Here is a 21782-nt window from a genome sequence, read left to right on the forward strand (position 1 = left end):
GTGTGTGTGTGTGTGTGTGTGTGTGTTTCTGTGCAGTTTTATCAACCGGGTGGATTTGGGTAACCACCACCGCAGTCAAGATAGAGAACTGTTTCATCACAACAAAGATCTCTAATGTTACCACTTTTTAATTACACACCCTCTTTCCCCGCTCCCCCTACTCATACATTGCTGGCAGGAATGTAAAATGGCATAACCACTCTGGAAAAGTTTGAGTTTCTTTAATGATTAAATATTTTAAAAAGTATATAAATATTTAGATGTTTAGAAATATATGTAATATAATGTGACCCAACCCGTTTCTATGTGCCACTCAGGTATCAAAGGACAGCCCTTGACGTTTACAGGAACTCCTGACTTCAAATTTAAAAAAAAGTATATAATTGTGCTATTTCCCCCTGGGTGAGTGTGGGATAGACAGAATGAGAGCGTTTAAATTAAATGAAGAGAGTGGAAGAGGGGAGGACTATCCTCCCAACACACACACACACACACACACACACACACACACACACACACTGAACTCTAGCAGTACAATCACAACCGCCACTCCCCTGAGAGCAAGTGTAGGAAGATGGAGAAGGGGCTGGGATCTGGTTCCTGACTTGCTCAAGAACAATCAGGGAAACCGCACAGAACTCCTGAGTCCCAGAGACTGGAAAGGTTTGGGGCGGAGCCTGGAGTGGGGGCTGCCCAGTGGTAAGAGGCGGGCGGATCTTGCTGGGAGGGCTGGGAGGCTGCTGTCACTTTATGAGTCCGCAGCCCAGACAGAGAGTATCCCTGCTGCCAGCGGACCGCGGCGGGCTGGGCGCAGGGCCCCCTCCTCTAGCTCACCACGTGGACCCGCGCCTCCTCCGGCAGCCGCGGTGGTGGCGGCGGCAGAGCCTCGCCCTCTCCAATCCCCACCCTCTCCATCCTTAGCTGGTAAAGAACAGTAGCGCCTGGCACATTCCTGGAGGACCCCGGGCGCAGAAGGGGAAAGAGAGCGGGCGCAGGGGGACTGGAAAAGCAGCATGCGCCCCCCGGGAGCAGTCTCGGCGCCCGAGGTCTGAGGTGGTAGCCCCCGTTCGCCATTGTGAGCCGCCGCAGGGGTATCCAGCTGGCGCCACAGTGCCCCCGGCTCCCCCTCCGATCCGCGATGGGGCACCTGCCCACGAGGACGCACGGCCGCCTCCTGCCTCTGCTCTGGCTCTTTGTGCTGCTCAAGGTAGGGGACCCCCCCCACCCCGCCCAGCTTCCGTGGTCCTGCTTGCGCCCGCGCTCCGGGGTCCTCGCTCTGTCGCTGGGGAGCGGCGCGCCCCGGGGCGCGATGGCCGGGCTGCTGGAGGCGCTGGCTGTGTAGCCTGGGCGCAAGCTTTGTTGTCCTCGCGTTTCCGTGTTCCCGGCGGGCTTCAGGGATGGGGTGGAAGAATAGGGAAGTTTGCTCCCTCCAGCTTTCACCCTTTGTGCTCTTTCCCCGCCGCTGGCATCCACATCAAAGGTGGGCTTGTTGGATGATGCTTCCTCAGACAAAATGAGGTCACTTTCCCTTCTGGTCGCTACTGCACCCCAGTGCTGCTTAACCTTTCCACCCTCCCCCAGCGCAGTGTGCGGCGGCTTTGTGTTAATTTACCTTCTGCTGGAATTACACACCGGGGGGCTAAGCTCCCCAGTCTCAAAAGGACTGCCCGGGGGTGGGTGGTGAGCGTGGTTTTCTTTGAACAAGGAGCGTCAGCTTGAACCTGGAGAGGACTTCTCCAAGTCCTCATCTCCAACCTGCAAATACCCTTTACAAAGTCTCTAGACTTTCCCCTTCTCTATTTACAGGGGATGCCACCTCTCAGTTTCAGTGACAGACAAATCTATACAATTAACTTTCTCGTGTCTTCTTTGGTTTATCCTGCCTCAGGGTTTTTAATTTGGGGAAAATGAGAAAAAAAAAAAAAAAAGATAAGGACTGCTTTTTAAAAAAGTCCTAGTTTGACTACTATACTGCACATAAAAATTTTTAAAAGAAATTCAAGCGAGATGTTTTTGGAGAAGTGTCGTGAAGTTATGAGGTAATTACCTACCACTCATGTCTTCGGTGTGTCTACTCTAGTTCTGTTATTAGTCTTTCTTTTGGCAAAGCAAACTCAAGTATGTCGACAGGTGACTGGGAGCTATCCTTTCAGCACCACAGTAACATCTACCTTAGAAGTGGATGAAACGTTAAAGGATGCAAATGTTCTCTTACCAAAGAGTCACTTCTTGCTCACATGGACCATTAATTATGAATATCTGACGAGGAGACAGTGGAACAGAAACAATGGATTGAGAAAAGCATCAATTTTAAATATTTCATATTTTCATTTATCTTAATGGAAAATAGGAAAAAAAAATTTCCAGGAGAAACAGCAATAGAATGCATAAATGAGATTCTAAATTATATTTAATATGTTTTTACATTTTCTGAAGTTATCAATAATAATGTTATCAGAAATGTGATAAATAATAAGCTTGGTCATATATTTTTATTCTAATAGATTGCTCTGTAAGCGCACACCACAAATGCATTAGACTACATACTAGGCACAGTGTAGTGTATTCCGATGGTCCAATTAAGAGATGACAAACCTTGACACTAGGGTGATGGGAAAAGGGGCTAAAGGAAGACAGACAGTATTCAAAATAGCTAAACCGACAAGACTGGTTAGACGTAAGAAATTGGGGAAAGAGGAGTCTAAGGTACTTTGCGGGTAACTGACACCTTTGCCTAAGATGCTGCAGCTTTAAGATACCAAATGTACAGGTAGTGTCTGATTTCCTCCAGATAAGCTTCTCCCCTTCTCCGCCCTCAGTGCCAGAAAGGTTCCCTGTAAAGACTTGCCCTTTGGCCTGTAGTGATCTTGACTAATAGGAGGATCTAACAGAAGATTACTGCTAGGAGAGAGAAATCGGAGCCCATACTCCCCTGGTGTTCACCCTGGCTGGGTCCTGATAGGCAGTGTCTTCATTCCATCTTCCAACTCTGTAGTCAGCCCCTCCTACCAAATGAAGTTCTGGCCAAGTTCCAAAAACAGCGTCTATCCCTTGTCCCCTTAGGGTAATAGCTTCTCACTGCCGCTTGTCCCTGGGTACTTGATCATCCCTGGTTAGTATTGTTATTCCTGCTCCACATTAATAATCTATTGATTAAACTCCATAGAATTTCCCGAGTGTCCTGCTGGGACCTCCACTGCTATCATGCATCATGAGGTTACTGGAGGACCTCTTGAGTTTGAAGTGCCTAAAAAAGCAGGTACTTAGATATGAATATGATGCCTAGGGTGAGAGGACAGGCTTGGAGGTGTGAATGGGGATGTCCCAGCAGAGGGCAAAGGAGAGAAGAGCAAGGGGCCAAGGTGGGGCCCTGAGGAGCACTAACGATAATAAGGTAGCTTAGAAGTTGAAGAAGGAACAGCCAGAGAAGCATAAGAATCAAGGAAACCCAAAGCCTAGGAAATTTCAAGTGGGAGAGACTGGCCAACAGCTTCAAACGCAACAGAGAGGTCCTATAAAATAAGATCTGGAAAATATCTTTGGATTGAGAAGTGGGTAGGTTGTTGGTCTCTTGGAGCTTGGGAAGAGTGGCATGCTTCTAGGAGCTGAAGAATAAAGAATGGTCACTTGTATGTTAAAGGCACAGGCTTCAGGTCAGAGAGACCTGATTTCAATCTCGGCTCTCTCAGCTGTGCCTCTTACCAGCAGCAGGATGTGGTGGTGGTGGGGATTATTTCATCTCTCTGGGGTCCCTTTGGTGATCTGCTGTATATATCTCAGATGATTATTGTCAGGAATAAGTAAGATGATGGCCAGAAAGTACTTTAAACAGTGCCTAGAATAGCAGTGCTTACAGTAAGCACTCAATAAGTGTAATGTCCAAAAACAAAAAGAGAAGGAAAGAAATAGGATTGCAAAAACAGCCAAAGCTAAATCAAAGAGGAAGAACAATTAAAAAAAAATGTTCAGAGCAGAACCTCCCCAAATATACTGCCTTGGAACATTAGAGACTTACAATGTTAACAGATGCTATTAAAAATAAATACTTCTGTGGTGACATGAATTGGGGAAGTAATCTGTTTAACTTTGTTTAAACTAGTATTCATTCATTTACTATTATTTTCTGTACTAGGGTTTCTTAGAACCTTCACTATGTTAATATGCATTGTGCTTCCAGAAGGAAAATATTGTATGTAGCATTTCCCAAGTTTGATTGCAGAATTCTTTTTCTAAAATTGGTTCATGGGAATAGTGAATACATTGTCAGAAACAATATCTATGCATGTACACGAGACACTTTTTTTTCTTTATCTCTTTCTTTTTTTAAATGAGAAAAGTAACCTTAATGATAAGGAAAACATAGCAGTAAGAGTGACCATAATCTAAATCTCAGAATCCGAAGAATTTGAATGAAGGAGAGCAACTATTCCCAACTTTCTGATCAAGGATTGATGTTCAAGAAACTGTCTCTGAAGAAAAAAAATGCATATTTTCCTTATTTTATGGATTATGCTAATTCTGGGTTTGTTAACTGTGTATACAAAAAGTTTCTTTGGCTTTTGACTATTAAAAAGATAGAAAGTTAATTTTAACACTTTTTTCTCCCATATGATTGTCTTAACATATGACTTAAAAGAACAATATATTTTGTTCAGTGTATTTCATTGAGTCATAAAACTGTACTTTTCAAAGTTCATCTGGTTCAGTACTTAGGCTGGTACTTAGATCTTATCTGTAATGTTACTGCCAATTGGTCACAAATGGTGAAATTACTATCAGCTGAGAGGTGGCTGTTCCATGTTTGGACAGTCGTTTTGTTGTTTGGTTTGGTTTGGTTTGGTGTTGAGATGAAATGTTTCTTGCTGTGTCTTTCTATTTCATTTTAGTACAACACTATGTTGTGACTGTCCCCCCTTTCTTGCATATTATGAACAACTGCTTGCCAACCGACTTGACAGGCTATAAAGATAAAATGTGAGAAGCTTGCCATCCCTGTCCTGTCCTCGGCCCTCCATCACACCACTTTAAGCTGTTTACACCAGCCCAGGTTTTCTACCTTTTGTCCTTTCTTCTGTTTTATGGCCACAAGAGCCATTGGGCAGGAGACAGTTCTCATTCTTCCCAATGACTTTCCATGATGAACCACAGTAAGGGGTTGAGAGTGCCAGTCTGCTCAAAGGGCAATTCCTCAACATGTCTTTCTTGAACAGCCCATCTAAAATCACTCCATCACTCTAAAATGAATTTATAATAAGGAGAAGTGCATCTGGGGAACATAAAAATAATAATAATATAGTGATTAATAAATTACTCTTCTTAAGTTTTGCAATCTTTCTTTTCTTAATATCAAATCAAAATTTCTGGAAATCTCCAAGTATGCATTTATATGAGTCTCTTTCTGCCTCTGTGTGGGGCATCAAAATTAGGCTAATTGTCATCCATCATCCTTTCTCTCAGCTAAACCAGGAATTTCCTATTTGAGTCAAGTTGGTGGCCCAGACAAAAGACATTCCAGTAATATTGCTTTGGGATGTGTATTTACTTTGACATTGTTCTGAAAACTGAAGTGTAATCCTTAAAATGAAGAGTGTTCTTGACAAATACCATGAAGTAAAAACATCATATTTACAATAAGGGCCAACACCATTACCATAAGAAATATACCTTGTTACTTGAATGTACTTAAAATTCCTAGATTGTATCTAGGACGAAAAATTGACTTCTAAAGTTTCTGAATGTTAAGTTGATTAATAAGGTAATAATAAAAAGCCAAGGGAATTGTACAACGTCTGTAATGCATTATTAAAGTGAGTCATGTGGTCTCCTTAAAAGGATTTCAGAATAAGCTAGGTTATTATAGAGTTATTTACATACAAATATAGTGATGAGGTGTAGCCAAGTTTATTTTGCATTGTCAACGGGAATTGCTTCTACAATTTCCCCTAACTAAATTATACTTTTAATTAGTCTCTCAGAACTGACTATAGGCCTCAGTCAAAATGATCAGATACTTGGGATTTGCAGATTTGTAATATGGAAATTCTAGTATTATCTAAACTGTGCTAAAATGATTGCAAGGACTTAGAATTAAGTACTATGGACTTAATCCTGAGAACTTAGCTTATTAAGTGCTTCTTTTAATTAGGTGAAACTTTTAAATCTGCTAAAAACCAGCCACCTTTTGGAGGTACTCCAGGATGTTTCCTTGGATTCATTTTTTTTCTGTCTATTTGCAACTAACAAAAGATAGCTGTATCTTTACGTCTTTTTTCATCGGCTTGTTGACACATCTTTTTGTTTATTTTTTGAGGGCTAATTGGGAACCTAATGAGATTCTTTCTATTGAAATTCTTGTTGCTATGCTCAGACCTTCAATTAGCCTTTTTACTGTGCGGTTTCTTGTGGTTCTGAAGTAGGGAGTTCTTAATTTGAAATCTTTAAGTAAGTCTGAACCAGGCATGTATCACCATACACAAGAATTTTATAATAATGGATCAAGCATTTGAAAACCAATACATGTTCATTGTGGAAAGTATGTAAAATATAACAGACAGGAAAGGAAGAAAGTAGTCATTCCTACACATTCAAGTCCAAAATAACTGCCATCTGGGGATATTATCATTCCAAATTTTTTCCTGTCTGTGTATCTGCGTGGGTATGTTAAAAAAAAAAAAAAACCAAAAGATAGTATCAAATTTTCCTACTATTTTAGCATGCTCTTTTCACTTAAATGTATGATGATAATTTTTTCAAGACCTGAGCATTTTCAGTCCTCTGCAATTGTAGGAATTAAGCCATAGGTCTGTGGGTCAATTACATTCAATTCCCAATTGTATTTGCACCAGTGAAGGACATGAATGACCATTCATAGTGACTGTGACCATGAAGTACGGAGGACCATCACCTATGTGTGTGCCTTCCGTTAGTGTGATCACTTCAGAATTAGTCATGTAGAAAAACTTCAGAAGATGCTATATTGACAGGAATTCATTTTCCATTTCTCCACAGCTAAATATCGTGTAGAAAAAAACATAAGAATATAGTTTTGTAAGAAGAAGAAGATACAGGGTTCAATTTTGGCTGCGTCCTCAGCTGTGTGTCATTTGGGCAATGTGCTGACCTCTTCACTGGAGACACAAGTTATACTGGCTGCCCAGATCACCGTTCTTCCAATGGCAAAGTCTGCCATCTTTTCCACCACCTGCCATCCCTTGAGGAAGACCCCTCCTTTCTCATTCATGTGGTTGGAAAGTGTCCTACTTGACCTTAATGCCCTAGACAGAGTGATTGGTCAAGGGATGAACCCTGACTTAAGCTAAGCCCATTTGGGGACTGCATCTCACGACCGCTGTCTTTGAGATTGGTGTGTGATGTAAGTCAAACCTATCAGAACCTCTCCCTGCAATTACTTCCAAATGGGCAATGGCAGGAAAAAATACTCTCCTCTCCAGTTGGGGAACTATGACACTGGAGCTAAGACATGAGCCTGGAAGCTGTCCCCAGCCATAAACGCACTCACAAGAAGAAACATTTCCTAGCAGAAAAGGAGAAGGTAGAAACAGTGGAGACTTCATTGCTGAAAGACTTTCTCATTTCTCAGACTCCAGAGTCACTCCGCAGGTACTCAGACAGATTACAGAAGAGCAGTCTACAAAACCTGAATTCTACTCTAGCTGAGCAGACATAATAGCAATGCTTGGCATCTTTAAGGAATCTGAATCAGAGTGATTGTATAATGTCTCATACCAACCCCGGCACTTCCAAGACTGAAAGGGCTCATTATGCCAGGACAGCAGAAACAAGTCGGCCTGTTCTGGGAGAACCAGGACAGATGGTCACTCCTTCCTGAATACATGAACAAACATGTTTAATGCAGGAAGGAGTCCCTAGCTCCTCATCCATGTCACTCATCTCTGAAAACTTCTGCTCCAAACAAAATGAGTCAGCCTTACAAGAGGAACTGTAATTAAAATTTGTAGTTGCCAAGGATTAGAGATTGGATGGGGAGGGGAGGAGGTTTGCATGGCTGTGAAGGGGTAGCATGAAGGTGCCTTGTGATAACGGAACAGCTTTGTATCTAGATGGTGGTGGTAGTTACACGAAGTTATAAAGGTGATCAAAGTGAGTAGATCCACATACACACACACACACACAAGTAAGTGCATAATCACTGGTGAAATCTGAATGAGTTCCATGGCTTGTACCAATGTCAGTTTCATAGTCTGGATATTTCCTTGTTTTAGTTTCCTTTTTGATATGCAAAGTGTCAACATTGGAGGAGGCAGGGGGATGGGGGCATGGGACCTTCCTGTACATTTCTTTGCAACTTCCTATAAATCTGTAATTTTCTCAAAGAAAAAGTATAAAAAATAAATTTTGTTTAGTTTGGTTTAACTTTTTGTGTGTGTGTGCCTGGCACTCTGCTAAGTATTTTAACTGACTAGTTGACAAATATAGCCTCTTTCTGATGAGGACTATCTCTGAAAGACAACAATTGAACTTGCAGGAAAGGTAAGGCTGTCTAAACAAATGTGAAAAAGAATCAGGACCTACCTCAATAAAACGTCATCTGGAAAGTCAAATGCATTATGAGGAAGATTGTGTATTGAACTATATTCTTAGGAGACTTATCCACTGAGTTCTGGGAAGGACCAAATGTTAAGGCATTCCCGTTCATAATCCCTGTAATACCAATGTTAAAGACAACATTTTAATAACTCTTCAGAGACGCAGTTAAAAATGGAGTCATGGATCGCTTCTCGGGCTTTTGGCTAAGATCAAGTATAAAAATGGAGTCATGGAAATTACCATTGTGGGAGGTAAGGAGGAAATATTTTGATTGATGAAGTAATGTCATTCTTCCATTCATTTAGCAATTATTAAGTAACATATCTGGGAATAAGATAAATAGAATGAAATAGAAAATAAAAGGAGCTTAGGAGGTTTGAGTAAAACAGAGGAGATGAATGGAGGATATATGAAGGTGAATAGATATTTAAATACATTAGCTAGTCAATCATCAAACATGTATTAAACTGGACATATAAGGAAGGCGCTGTGGTCATCACTTTTAAGAGTATAAAACAAAGTTATGCCCTCAGGAAGTCTATAGTATAAGGGAAAATAACATAAACATGTTAAAATTAAAAGGCCAATATACTGACTGACTATAGTAAGAGAAGGCTGAAGGAGTAGAAAACTCTGCTCAGTTAAGCGCCTTTCCCCTGAGACAAGGGACAGCACGTTTGAACTTGAAGGGGCACTGGGTTCATGAAGGAAGATAAATTTTGATCTGAATCTTGGTCCATTGAAGTTCAGATAGATAAACTACGTTAAAGAAAACATTCCAGATTGGAGAAACAGGGGAACAAAAGTAGGAACATGAGAAAATCTGTCCTGTTTAGGAGGGATGAGTGAAACAGGGTGGACAGATTTGAGTTGGAAGTGGGGTGGAAAAGGTGGGTTTGCCCAGCCATGAGCTTCTATTCATAGCCTTCTGTTCAATAGTGCTACAAAGGCAAACATTCAAATGAGTGTTCACTCAGCAGTGGTGTGCAGGAAAAAATTATCATACCTCATTTTAGCTTTAATTGCTTTTATAATTCTGAATTTGCTGTTAAATGCAAATGCTTAATTCTAAATACGTGTGCTCTGTCTTAATTAGATAAAATAATCCTCTGTTGCTTGGGTAGTTCAGTAAATTAGTCCCTAGACTTAAAGTCCCCTGGATCATGTTGTTTATGCATTAATCTGTATGCATTCTTAGAGATAAATGAAAAATAAATGGATTTTTTTTTCAGAGACAAGTTGTAACCGTCAGCATACTTTCAAATTCATATCCTCTGCATGGGGCTAAAAAATGGCCACGTTCATTATAGTAATTATTATTCACATGTATATAACCCACACATGTAGAATTTCTTCTACAGTTTCCCACTTTATTTAAAACTACAAAGTTAATACATCATGCTATCAATTAAGTATATGGTTAATATTATTGTCTCAGATTTTCTTTGCTGCTAATGAATTGCTGCTTTTTCCCTTATAAAAAAATAAATAAAACTACAAAGTTAAAATTACATTTCGCTAGACAAAACTAAATAACGGATCTAAACCTCTCTGTTATGTACATAAACATCCTACCAACTCAGCAATCAGTAGACCACCAATCGTACCACATTTGTATGTAAAGTTTGTCCCAAAGGAAAGAACTGATATTTGTATCTTGGACGGAAATCAGAAGTTCTTCCAAACCTCACTGCCTTACGGAGGATGATGGTGATGATGCTGGCGGTCACTACCATTTATTGGGTGGCTGCTGTGTATTGGGTTTGTCCAAGGGTATTTACAGGCATGATCTCAGCCTATCCCTATGTAATCCTGAATGTTATTATCACCACTTCAATAACGGGGAAAAAGTTTCAGAGGGACACAGAAGGAGTTAAGAATGAAACCTCTGTTGGAACATAGAACCTTTGCCCACTACACCACACTGTGTTGTGTGAAAACTGTCATGGTTTTTCTTTCCTCAACTCACCAGCTCACAACTCCTGCCTCTTCCTCTTACTATAGACATCTCCTGAGACACGGGTGATTGGATCCATTTCTAAGTCCTTGGTGGGGCGGCCATTTGGAGAGAAGTGGGGTATGGGTTAGTCCTGGAGAGAATTAGTTTCTGCTCACCCAAAGATTTTCCAGCAGTTTCTCTTTTCTACTCATCAATCTGTCAGTCACATGGCCCCAGACCCAGGCCTGCTGACTGTCAGGGGACTCCTGTAAATTCACAAGTGTCAGGGTTATACCTTTGCTGATCACCTCCTTCGGTTTAATAGATCTGTGGTGTCTGCGCTTTGGTAGATAATTGCCCAGAGCTGAATGGAATGGAATGTGCTGATGTGGAGAGCCCGGGGGTTCAGCTGCTGTGTATCCAGAGCTTTCAGAGTCAATGCCAAAAGCACGAGGGATAATTTTGGCCCTGGCTTTAGAAGCCTGCGTGGGATCGCAGGGCTTGCTGACTGCATGCGACATTCACACCTCAGACAGGCCTTTCCCTCTGTGAAAGAGCCCACCTGGACAAAAAATGTTTTAACACTTATGTCTTCCTTTTGATTGCATTAGATTTGCAAATTAAACAGATTAATGGCACTGTTCTGTGTTCCTCTCGGCTCTCCTGTTTAATACTCTTATCTGACAAAGTGTAAACAGAAGACATAATTAATTACTCATAACTTGCATGTCAAGTTGAATAAAAAATTACCTCCCCAAGAGGCCCCTTGTTACATATCTGCCTGTTCTGTGAAATTAGTTTTGCAAAGCAAAAGCATACCTGAAGATAAGAGTTTTGTTTGTTTTTCTCTTCTTTTTATTTAATTTCCTAGAGTATCTGTAAAAAGATATGGCAGAACAACATTTATTGTTAATATAATTGTAAGGAGCTTACTTCATTTGCCCAAGGCTATGTCATTTTTCCTTTCTAAAAATTTTGTGTTTGCTCATGAGATACTAAGCTCTGTATATGAAAGTTATGAAAATGACAACGCTTCTATAGAAGGAAGGACCCAGAACGTGATTATTACCCTGCTAGACTATGTCCTCCTGAGAAAGCTACTGGCCAAGCAGTCAGTCTTACCATCCCCTCCGTAAACTATCTGACCCTTGAGCTGAGAGGTATTCTACCAGGACGGAAAAAAAGTAGAATACTCGTTCAGTCATTTCTTCTGTCTCGTCTGTCTAGAGTTGATCTGAATGAAATGAGGTTTCTGCTTTAACTGGAGAGCTCTGCATTTCATATTTAGCTCTCAATCTGTTTCACGATAATTTCTGAAGAAACAAACTGCTCATGACAAAACGTGCTGCACTGTTATTCAAGGTGTATTGCCTTTGCAGATTTCTATCTCTTCAAAACACAATGATGGCTGGGGGGCGGGGGGAGAATTTTTGAATGAATATATTTTCTAACTTTTAATAGCTGTTTAATAAAAGGTAGTATATGCCACAGGTTAGAGAAAGCCAAGTATTTGATGAAAAACATGTTCAGAGTTAGCAATGAAACAAGGCAGCGCAAAGAAAAGAGTAGTTGCCCACGATCACTTAGCCCCGTCACCTCTCTGCAGAAATGAGACTCACAAACGCTCCCACCTCATGGGATTACAGTGCAGCCTAAATGAGATGACCTGTGAAAGCACTCTGTAAACTGTAAAGCACAATTTAAATACAAAATATTATCTTGTTAAAGTAATTGCATCCCCTGTTTTATTTGCGCTGGTATAGAGGTGTTTTTCCACACACACACACACACACGTATATATATACAGACATATATATCTGTCCACATGTGTAGTGTGTATCATGACGTGCTATAATAATACAATAATACATTCTTTTCCTTCTTAAAAATTAAAGTTTGCCATACCCAAGTTAACTTTGGGTCACCTGTAATCATGGCTTGATTATATGAATAGAAAGATATAGCAAACTCACTAAATGTTTTTGTCTAATGGCAAAATATTTTCACATCAGCTGTACTTCTTATCTACTGATCAGATCATTCCCATAAAAAAGTGATTTTCCCCCTAACTTCATACATAACATACTGTCAAGCATTCTATTCGTACAGCATTCCTGTCTATGATCACTAATCATCTTTCATATATGTTCAGCAATAATTCACTCATTCATTCAATGAACATTTATGGAGCAACAATTGTATGCTAAATATTGTGTGAAGCAGTCACTGTCTTCTTGGGTTTCACTCATCTGTGGGTACAAATGGATTCATATTTACAATAATAAGTCCAATTATAAAGGCACATGAGACATTTGCCTTCTTCCCATAAAATGCCCACTCGGTGGATTTCTCAGACTGTCTAGTGGGGCGTTAGCTATGGAGTCCCAGTTTGGGGGACCATCTCTGCCCTTCCAAGCCCACATTTCCCTATTAGACTTCTCCCGCACTCTACCAGGTACTACCTCCGCCAAACGCAGCACCTTCCCTGATGCGCTCAAAAATTTCCATCCCTTTGATAACCAAGGCTTTCTTACTGGGTCAGGCTTGTGTTTTGTTTTTATGTTTTTCCCATTGCAGCTTCTCAGCTATAAGCCGATGGATTTCTGGAATTCCTGTCCCAGTAATTCTTCAAACATATGTAAATTCTATTTAGACAGCAGCTTGGATTCCCCCTCAATACCCATCACATTAACATTAGCAAAAATTACTTACCTAATTTGATCCTCCCCTCATTTACATTGTTTATTTTCTAGTCGAGTTGAATAAACTAGTGGACAGTGAGTAATCAAATGCTTAGTAGCATGCTTGAAGATTGAAAAACAAGACAACATAAATATAAAGAAAGGAAAAAGTTGTGTTACATGTGTTCTGTTTTATTATCTTTATAAAAGTTTGACATCTTAATTAAATGTAAAAATAGATTCAAGGTCAAAATTTATTTATATCTGATACTCTGCCTCAGGTATTTATTTATAAGTTCCCCAGTGTTTATAGAGATATTAAAAATTATTAAAAGCTCTATTTATCTCAAATGTATTTGTGTTTTATATTCAATGTCTGAAATAAGTAGCCATTTTATATGAATTCACAATTAAAATTTAAAAAATTAGCTTTATTGTTTTTATGAACACATCTCAACTTAAAGAATTTTAATGTGTCTACCTAATTATTATTGTGTCCTGGCAAAAATAGAAGGTAAATATAGAAAGCAGGCTTTATGTCTTGGAAAAAAAAAAAAAAAGAAATGGGAAGTAGTAAGAAGATATTTGCACCATTTCAAAATTAATGTTTTTGAACATTGTTAATGTTAAAAATCCTAGAATTACAGGAACATGGGCCCTGTGTCATACTGTGAATGTAACTTCTTCTGATTATGTCATTTTCAGAATGATCAGTGAACGTAATTAAATGGCTCTAAAATACATTATTTGGAAATTTAAGTTCAAAGAGCAGATCATCGTCAAGTAATATGACGTATGTACGTCACAAACATGGCACTGACTTATTAGTGTATGTTTTTCCGAAGCATAACCGAATTCCACTAGACTTCCTTTCACAGAAGTTTTACAAAACTTGGATATATGGAACTAAATCAATAGAAATAACATCAATTTCTTCCTCCTAACCCAGTAACCTAAGTTTAATAAAAACACCTATTACAAGAGGTGAAAGCAATTGTGGTATATATGATTGAAGTGACTCCATATTATAAATTAAAGGTTTTATATGTGATCTTTCTTTCAGATCGTATAAAATTCAAATAAAATTTCCTTAGTGAAAGGTTCAAAGTAATATATGGAAAAAAAGCGTTTTAATTTTGTGATTTTATGGCTCTTTTCATATGCTGATCTCAGTTCAATATCAAGGCTCTCTCTTTTCACAAGCCATCTGGGAGATTGACAAGTTGCATCTCACCAGATGGCCTAGCATACCAACCTCTCACTTCCATGGCACCATACCTCCACGATAAATCCTGGAATGCTCTGATACAACGACCTTGCTCAGGAAGAATTCCACAGATCACGGCATTTAGGATCAGTTCATCATTGCCCACTTCATCTCCCAAGGTTGGACTTGGATACGATTTCCACTGGGTGCTAAAACAGCTCTTGGGGACAGAGGAATAAAGTGAGTCCAGTTGTGTACACCTACCAGCCCCTTAGCCTGTCTTTCTGCAGTTTCTCTTCTTAACCCATCTTTCCCTCTCTACTCTCTGGTCGATACTTTTATTACTACTTTTATAGACAGAGTGTTTTTTTCTTTCTTCCTTTTTTTTTTGCCCTCATATATAAATCATTGAAATATATACATTAAAGCATCAGAAAATAACTACAGTTTTGAGCGTTGTGTGGGGGGTGATAGCTTCCTGAATCTAGCATACAGCTTGTTTACATCTTGTAACAAGAAATCCAATTGCCTGTGTCAATTATTTTATAGAATAACCACAAATTTAAAAGTTACTGCTTGTGAAGAGGCTCTCCAGGTCCTTCCACTTCCTTTTATCTTTGTAAGTGTCAGGGAGGCACTGCAGACTTCATGAAGGACAAGGACGTGGAAAGAGGACTTTTTGTTTTCCAGAAGTGTTAAAAATTCTTCCAGCTATTTAGTTTTTAAGAACAAAGTGTGAATCAGAAACTCCTACCAAAAGGATAGGTCTCATTTCTCTAGTGCCTTGAGCATCTTTCTTTTATTTTTTTGGATCTTAGCATCCAAGTTTCTGCCTTCTTTCCTCTTTCTAGACTTTTAGGTTTTAGTGCCTCTGTTTTCTCCAATAAACATATAAACTGCCTGTATCCTCAAATCCCCGTTCCGAACGTCAGGCCTGAGTACCTGCTCAGTTTTTCTTCTCGTGCAGCAGTAATTGGATGTCCTAAATGTACTACCATTGAGAACAAACCCTGCCACACAGAACTTTGCCTCCAGGAGTTGTATTTCATATCTGCTTTCTGCTTAGGTTTTCAAAGTGCTATCTTACGTGTTATTTTGTGTCCCCCACTGCATCCCAATTTGGATATGATAAGAGCACCCCTGGCTCATCTTTATGTGTGGAGGTTTGCTTCCCATTCTGTTGGATGCAGAGCTCTAGGAAATTGCCCACGCCTTTCCAGAGACAGAAAGAGCCTGAGGGAACCTCTGTGCAACCCAATCTGTTGCTGACCCAGGCAAAGTTAATGCTTCCCTCAGGGCTGATTTTGTAGACTAGAAGAACATCAGCCGATCTTTCCGAAGCATCCTGTATGTTCTATCCATTGTGGAGAAAGAAATAAGATAGTCAATGAAAGAGGAATGTCTTGATAGAGCAAGAATAGATTAGTTCCCGCATGGGGGTTCAGTTAGTCAAAGGATAATGGAATTGAGCAAGATGAAAATCTGTCGTCTCACCTCCCTGTTTAAAGCACATCAATGGCTTTCCATGGTTCTTTGGAGAAAATCCATGCTCCTTCACAGGCTTAGCCTCCTTTCTTGATCTCGTCTGTAACTCCTCCTCTAGTATAATTTCTTCTCTATTTCTTGCTTTTATGTTGTGGTCATTCTGAACTTCTCTCAGTTCCTCACCCTTCTTACTCATTCTCACCATCCCCCAGTCCTTTGTTTACGCCATTCTCTCTGCCTGGAAATTTCCTTTCTCCCACACCCCCCCTTAAACTCAACAAGTGCCTATTCACCCTCTAGGGCTCAGCCAAGATGAGCCTTTAACCACAGACCATTCCTGACCCTCTCCTTCCAAACTGGGGGAACGGCTTACATTTTCCTCTTCTCCCTAGAACTCTTCTCCCTTCCATCCCTCTAGGTCCTTCTGGAAAAGCCCTGCTTATTCCTCAAGACACAAACTTAAGACCAGATTTCTGACCTATAGACTTGCAAGATAATCAATTTGTGCTGTTTTAAGTTACTATATTTATAGAAATTTGTTATGGCAACAATAGAAAACTAACATAGCACCAGACTAAACTCTCCTGGGCAAACAATGACTGAGATATACTCTGGATGACAGTCTCTTCTTCAAGGATTCTTGAAGACCACAGAAGAGTCTGGTCAGAAAAACACATTTAAGGACAAGTAAGACCAATTTCGGATAATGAAATATTGAAAATTTTGAAATATATAGGTTTTAATCTTCAGAAAACAGTGATGGAATTGAGGACAGAGCCAACTCTGTTTGGAATGGGATCAGGGAAAGTTTCAGAGAAGAGACAATTCTAAGATGGGTCTTTATGATCAATGCTAGTTTTCCAGTTGGTTGGATGGATGAATGGATAATGCACCAGTTGATAAGATGTCAGGCAAAGAAGGGGTGCAGTTTGAGATGGAATAAATAGATGGGTAAGTGACACAGGGACTTATTTATCATACAAAATATTTTTGAATGAATAATGTGGAAGGATTTGCATTTTAGAAGGTTAAACATCAGTATGTAGAATAAAGAATAGAAAAGGGGCAAAACTGTATGCAGGGAGACTGCTGCAATAGTCTTAGTGAGGAAGGATGACGTCCCTGCTTCACACCAGCTACCATTTGCCAGAACCATACTGTGTGTCGGCATCTGTGCCAGCACTTTGCACGTATAATCTAATTTAACCCCTATTAATCAGCCCTGGTGAGGTAGATGTCATTTCCATTTCCTAGATAAAGAAATTAAGCTTAGACAGATGCACCCTTCAAAAAGATGTGCTCCCCTCAAAGAGGTAACAAAAATGGGATTGAAGCTTGGGTGTGAATGGGGTTAGAACCCGAGCTCTGATCCATTCTGCATGGCAGGAGCAGGGAGCCGAAAGAAGACAGCAGAATGGAGACATGTAATAGGTAAAGTCAACCGGGCTCAGATTGAGTAGATGTGGTAAAGAGGGAAAGAGAGAAGTTAAGGTTTATTACCAGTTTTCTGACTGGAATTATTCGATTAAAGACAGCACTTGTCAGCTAAGAAGCCATAGTAGAAATTTTCTGAGTTGGGGCAAAGTGAGATAGATTTAAGTTTGGGATGAATTCAAGGTATGACTGGGATATCCAAGTAGAAGTGGCTGGAAGCCATTTAGATATGAGCTTAGAATGAGGACTAGATATGGATTTGAAAAGCATCTGCCTATAACTTTCATAGACTAGAATACTGCACATGAAAATCTTGGAGAAATCTCCTATTTCTAACGGGTGATGTATGAATCTATCCTTAACTTGCTCTGAAAGAAATTCTCATCTGAAGCTGGAAGATGGCTCAGGGTGTGCTGACTGCCAGCCTGGGGCTGCTGGCAGAATGACAGGTGACCAAGAGTCTGAAATCCTACCCATGCATCCTGCCTGACAAGATCAGAGCTCTGTTCCCATGGAAGACCCTCTATGCCATGCAATTCTATGGGAGTGGCAACCAGCGCGAATGTAAGCTTTTGCCTTAGATAACATTTTAACCCCTAAATGAACATATTGACTTCCCATTGCACTCCCTCCAGTCAGCTGCATATCTTGTCAATGAGCAGTTTGACAGCTCAGCCAAAAGAAGAGCAAAGGCCAGTTTTGCACAGAATTGTTAAATCTGGTTTGAGTTTGCTAGTGGAAAATGAGAGGAATTTAGGGCCATACTGCTCCCTGTCCTCGGATCAAAATCTTTTAAATGAAATCACTGCCTTCCAATATTCTGATACAGGATTTCTTGAAACTGCCTGGTGGCTTTATTAGAGGGAGAAGCAGCCACTAACTGCAAAAGACTACCCCTGTTGTACCAGACACACAAGAAGCGATTTTCACCACTGCAGAGCTATTTATACACAGCCAGCTTCTGTCCTCAGTTAACACACACACACACACACACACACACCTCCCACTGATATCAATGGAAGCTACAGACATGTGGCTGGAACAGAACTTGGCCCATGGAGCGGCAAGGCTTGGCATCCTTTTGCTCACCATGCCAGCTTCAGCACCGGATCCCTTAGCATATGAGCTCTTAGAGGAGAGTTCCTGATTTCTTTTTTCTTTTCCCCTCATTACTGTGGCCCTGACATACAAAACAGAAACTTGAGAAACTCCTGGTGGTAATAGTTTCTTGCAGAGAATAAAGGGTGTGAGGGACTTGGAAACAGTCTGACCTTCCAAGTTTCTGGATTCAAAAACTTGAGAAACTAGTTTCATTAAAAGTGTTACAGTCTGCAAGCTACAGACTAATGGTCTGGCTTCAGAGTCACCCTGGAAATAAAAGCAAAAGGGGTCTGGAAACTACTCTCGAAACCACCAAATTCTCAAGTCCAGCGTTTAATTGACAAGTAACATATTCCAATAAATACTTGAAATCTGTCATGAATATGTTCCTTACATTCTTTCCTACAGGAATTATTCCTTCTCTAGTCCAAGTGATTCTGGCAGGACCACTGGCAACATTCCTGCCTCCATTATAAGGTTGCATGTCCGGCTAGGCGATCAGGGTATCCAGTCCCCTTGGACACAAAAGTTGGTCTAGAAGTGGGCATGTGAGCCAAGTAGAGATAATCAGGTTTTGCTATTTAAGAGGGGTGCAGGGAAACTGAGACTCTCCTGAGGTTAGGAGATGAAAGGATACAAAAACCCTGAGCTCTCTGGGCCAGTTTGCTACCACTTAGAGAAAACTGGACACATAATGAAACCGACAGAGAAGAGAGTAAAGTTATTAAAGAAAAAAAAAGCCCACATTTTGATGATATCATTAAAGTACCTGGATCCAGACATGCCTCACTGGATTTCCCCAATATGAAAGAAAATAAATCCCTTTTATTCTTAAGCTGGTTTGAGTTGAGTGTCTATAACGTGTAACCTATATAGATTTAATTAAAAAAAAAAAAAAACCTTTGTTCACTTAAAAGATTCTCTCCCTCCCAAAATATATTTTTCCACCCCATGCAAACACTCATATTCCACCAGCTCTAAACATACTGAAAGTTTCCTAAATAAGTGACCTCAGAGGAGATGACATTTGCAAATCACCCCAGGGGCTCTCCACGCCAGCAGAGACTGCAAAGCGCGCAGCGCTCCATGTCTCTGCTCTGCAGGGACAGAGGAAGCCAGAGCCCCTCTTCGTGGATGTGCCTTAGAAAACATCCCGCCACTGCCTTGGGTCTCGGCCTTCGCCCAGTGGGGCACCCGGATGGGGCCTGAGCGCTGCACGGAGCTGTGGTAATGGATCTGGCAACAGGGAGAGTGAGCTCAGGGGCTCATTTCACGTCACCAGCTACCATTGCTGGATCAATTCTCCCCAAATTATTTGAGCGCCATTTTTAGAGAACGTTAGGAGCCCTTCATGGTTGATACTTGTAGAGTCCGCTATTTTCAGGGAAGGGAACACCCAGGATAGAGAAGCAAGGGGAGGAATAGATTTCCGGAAGTGTGGCGGTCCACTGGGAATGGGGTGTCCTCTTCCACTGTGAACTGGTACTGCTTAGGTCATTCTAATGACAGCGGAATGTGATTCAGCTCTGCTGCACGTGAGCTGGAAGCCGAGCACACATAACCAGGCTTGGTTACTCTCATTTAGCCTAACGATGAATCCACACAGATCCTTTCATAGTGCCTCTGTGCGGCAGACTCCCGTCAGCCATCCAGAAAATATATGTATTAGAAATAAATATCTACTGTCTACTTCCTGAGGAACTTGATTGTTGAAGGAATTGCTTTGCACATGGTCTGGTTTCTGGCATCATTATCCATGTATGTTTTCTCACATATAACAGCTCATTTTCCACACGTTCATTTTAACACTCCTATTCATAATCAGGTTGTGACATCTATGAGACATGGAAGTCTCCTCACTACACACACACACACACACACACACACACACACACACACACACCATAAAGCTAAAAATTGCTAGCGTTTAAGTAGTTTCACTCATCTAAAAGAACTGCAAGCATTTATTTGACTATAGATGTAACAAGAACCTCATTTTTTTCTAGTCTAGAAGTATATGTTTATTTATTTATTACGGAGGGCTAACAAGAGGCACCATTTAGAGTGCCTGACCTACATCATCTTACTGAATGCTCACAACAGCTCTCTGAGACAAGTAGGGTGACCCCCATTTTGCTAGTGAGAAAAACAAGGCTTGAAGTAACTAAGCAAATGGGTTTGACTCCAAAGCCTGGTCCCATAGCCACCAAGTAAATTTCAGTACATTGTTGTATCTTTTAATCAAACTTTTATAGTCTCGAAAGCCCAGAATCCTCTCTGCATGTGGTTACCAGCACAGCCATTCCACCCCTCTGCACATTTTCCCCAAAACCTCATCATTTACTCTGTACTGATCTTTTCAATTCTATTATTTTTGGAAGTCTAAGGAGTAAAGGAATTTAGGAGAGGGAGGCTGAAGCGAGGGAGAAAGGAAGAGCGGAGCACACAGATTTAAATGAATGTAGAAATGAAGGCAGCTATGAACTCATGTTGGCGATATTTCTGCCTCCTAACAGGGCTCTCGTTGAGATGGACCTTTTATGCGTTGGGTTGAGTACCTGTTCTGCAATTCTCACTGCTTCACTCCCAACTCTCTTCTCCGAAGGACTGAAGATAGTGACTAGAAACGATCTTTTCCATCATTAATCATAGTTTGGGTTGCATGTCAGAAACTGTAAGTGTGGTCCGATTTCCATGTTCGTTGCATGGTCTTAAGCAGATAACTGGGCTGTGAATCTCATTTTTCTGCCCAGAAACAGCCCAGGGCTCTCTGAGCAATTTTAATTCTCACTATTAAGGAAACACTTCCACGATGGACATGTGTTGCCTGATAAGACTTTCCCTAAGAAGCAGCACTGCCCTCAGATCCAGGCCAAGGAAGGCAGGAAGCTATCCGTGATCTCTGATCAACTGCAAAAGTGAAATTAAATCCTATTCTCATATTTCTCTTCATCTGAAGTTTAAAAAAAAAAAAATCAAATCAAATAAAAAACGCTTGAAATCTTGCCCTGCAAAAGAACACTTTGATCAGATCCTTTAAATCTGAAAATCATATCTCTTCATTAAAAGTTGCCAGATAGTTTAATGTTTATTAGACTGACAAGTTAAAACTCCTTGTAAGTGCAAACTGAAGTTTTTCATGGCTATTTATATTACTATATAAAAGAAAAATAACAAAAAATTCCTTTATTCATGTAAGGAGGTAGCTGGTATTTGCTAGCAAAGAAAAACTGCCATATAATTAACTGTGTCAAAATGTTTTCTTTGTTCACAGTTCATCTAACTGCAGCTGCTAGAGGCAGAATGCATAAATATGACTGTGTACTTTTAATTACGGAAAATGACAGGCGTCAGTTGTGACTGGAGC

General features: G+C 40.5%; 1 protein-coding gene across 1 annotated transcript in view; it reads left to right on the forward strand.

Annotated features, from left to right (window-relative positions):
- The first annotated feature begins 562 nt into the window (after positions 1 to 562).
- The window catches only part of PTPRO (protein tyrosine phosphatase receptor type O), a 178545-nt gene continuing 157325 nt past the window's right edge, over positions 563 to 21782 (forward strand). Inside the window, exon 1 of the mRNA XM_010946475.3 lies at positions 563 to 1207. Within this exon, the coding sequence (XP_010944777.2) occupies positions 1139 to 1207 (69 nt within the window). The 5' untranslated portion in view covers positions 563 to 1138. The remainder of the gene's footprint in view (positions 1208 to 21782) is intronic.

The sequence above is a fragment of the Camelus bactrianus genome, chromosome 34 (assembly GCF_048773025.1).
Source record: "Camelus bactrianus isolate YW-2024 breed Bactrian camel chromosome 34, ASM4877302v1, whole genome shotgun sequence".
NCBI lineage: Eukaryota > Metazoa > Chordata > Mammalia > Artiodactyla > Camelidae > Camelus > Camelus bactrianus.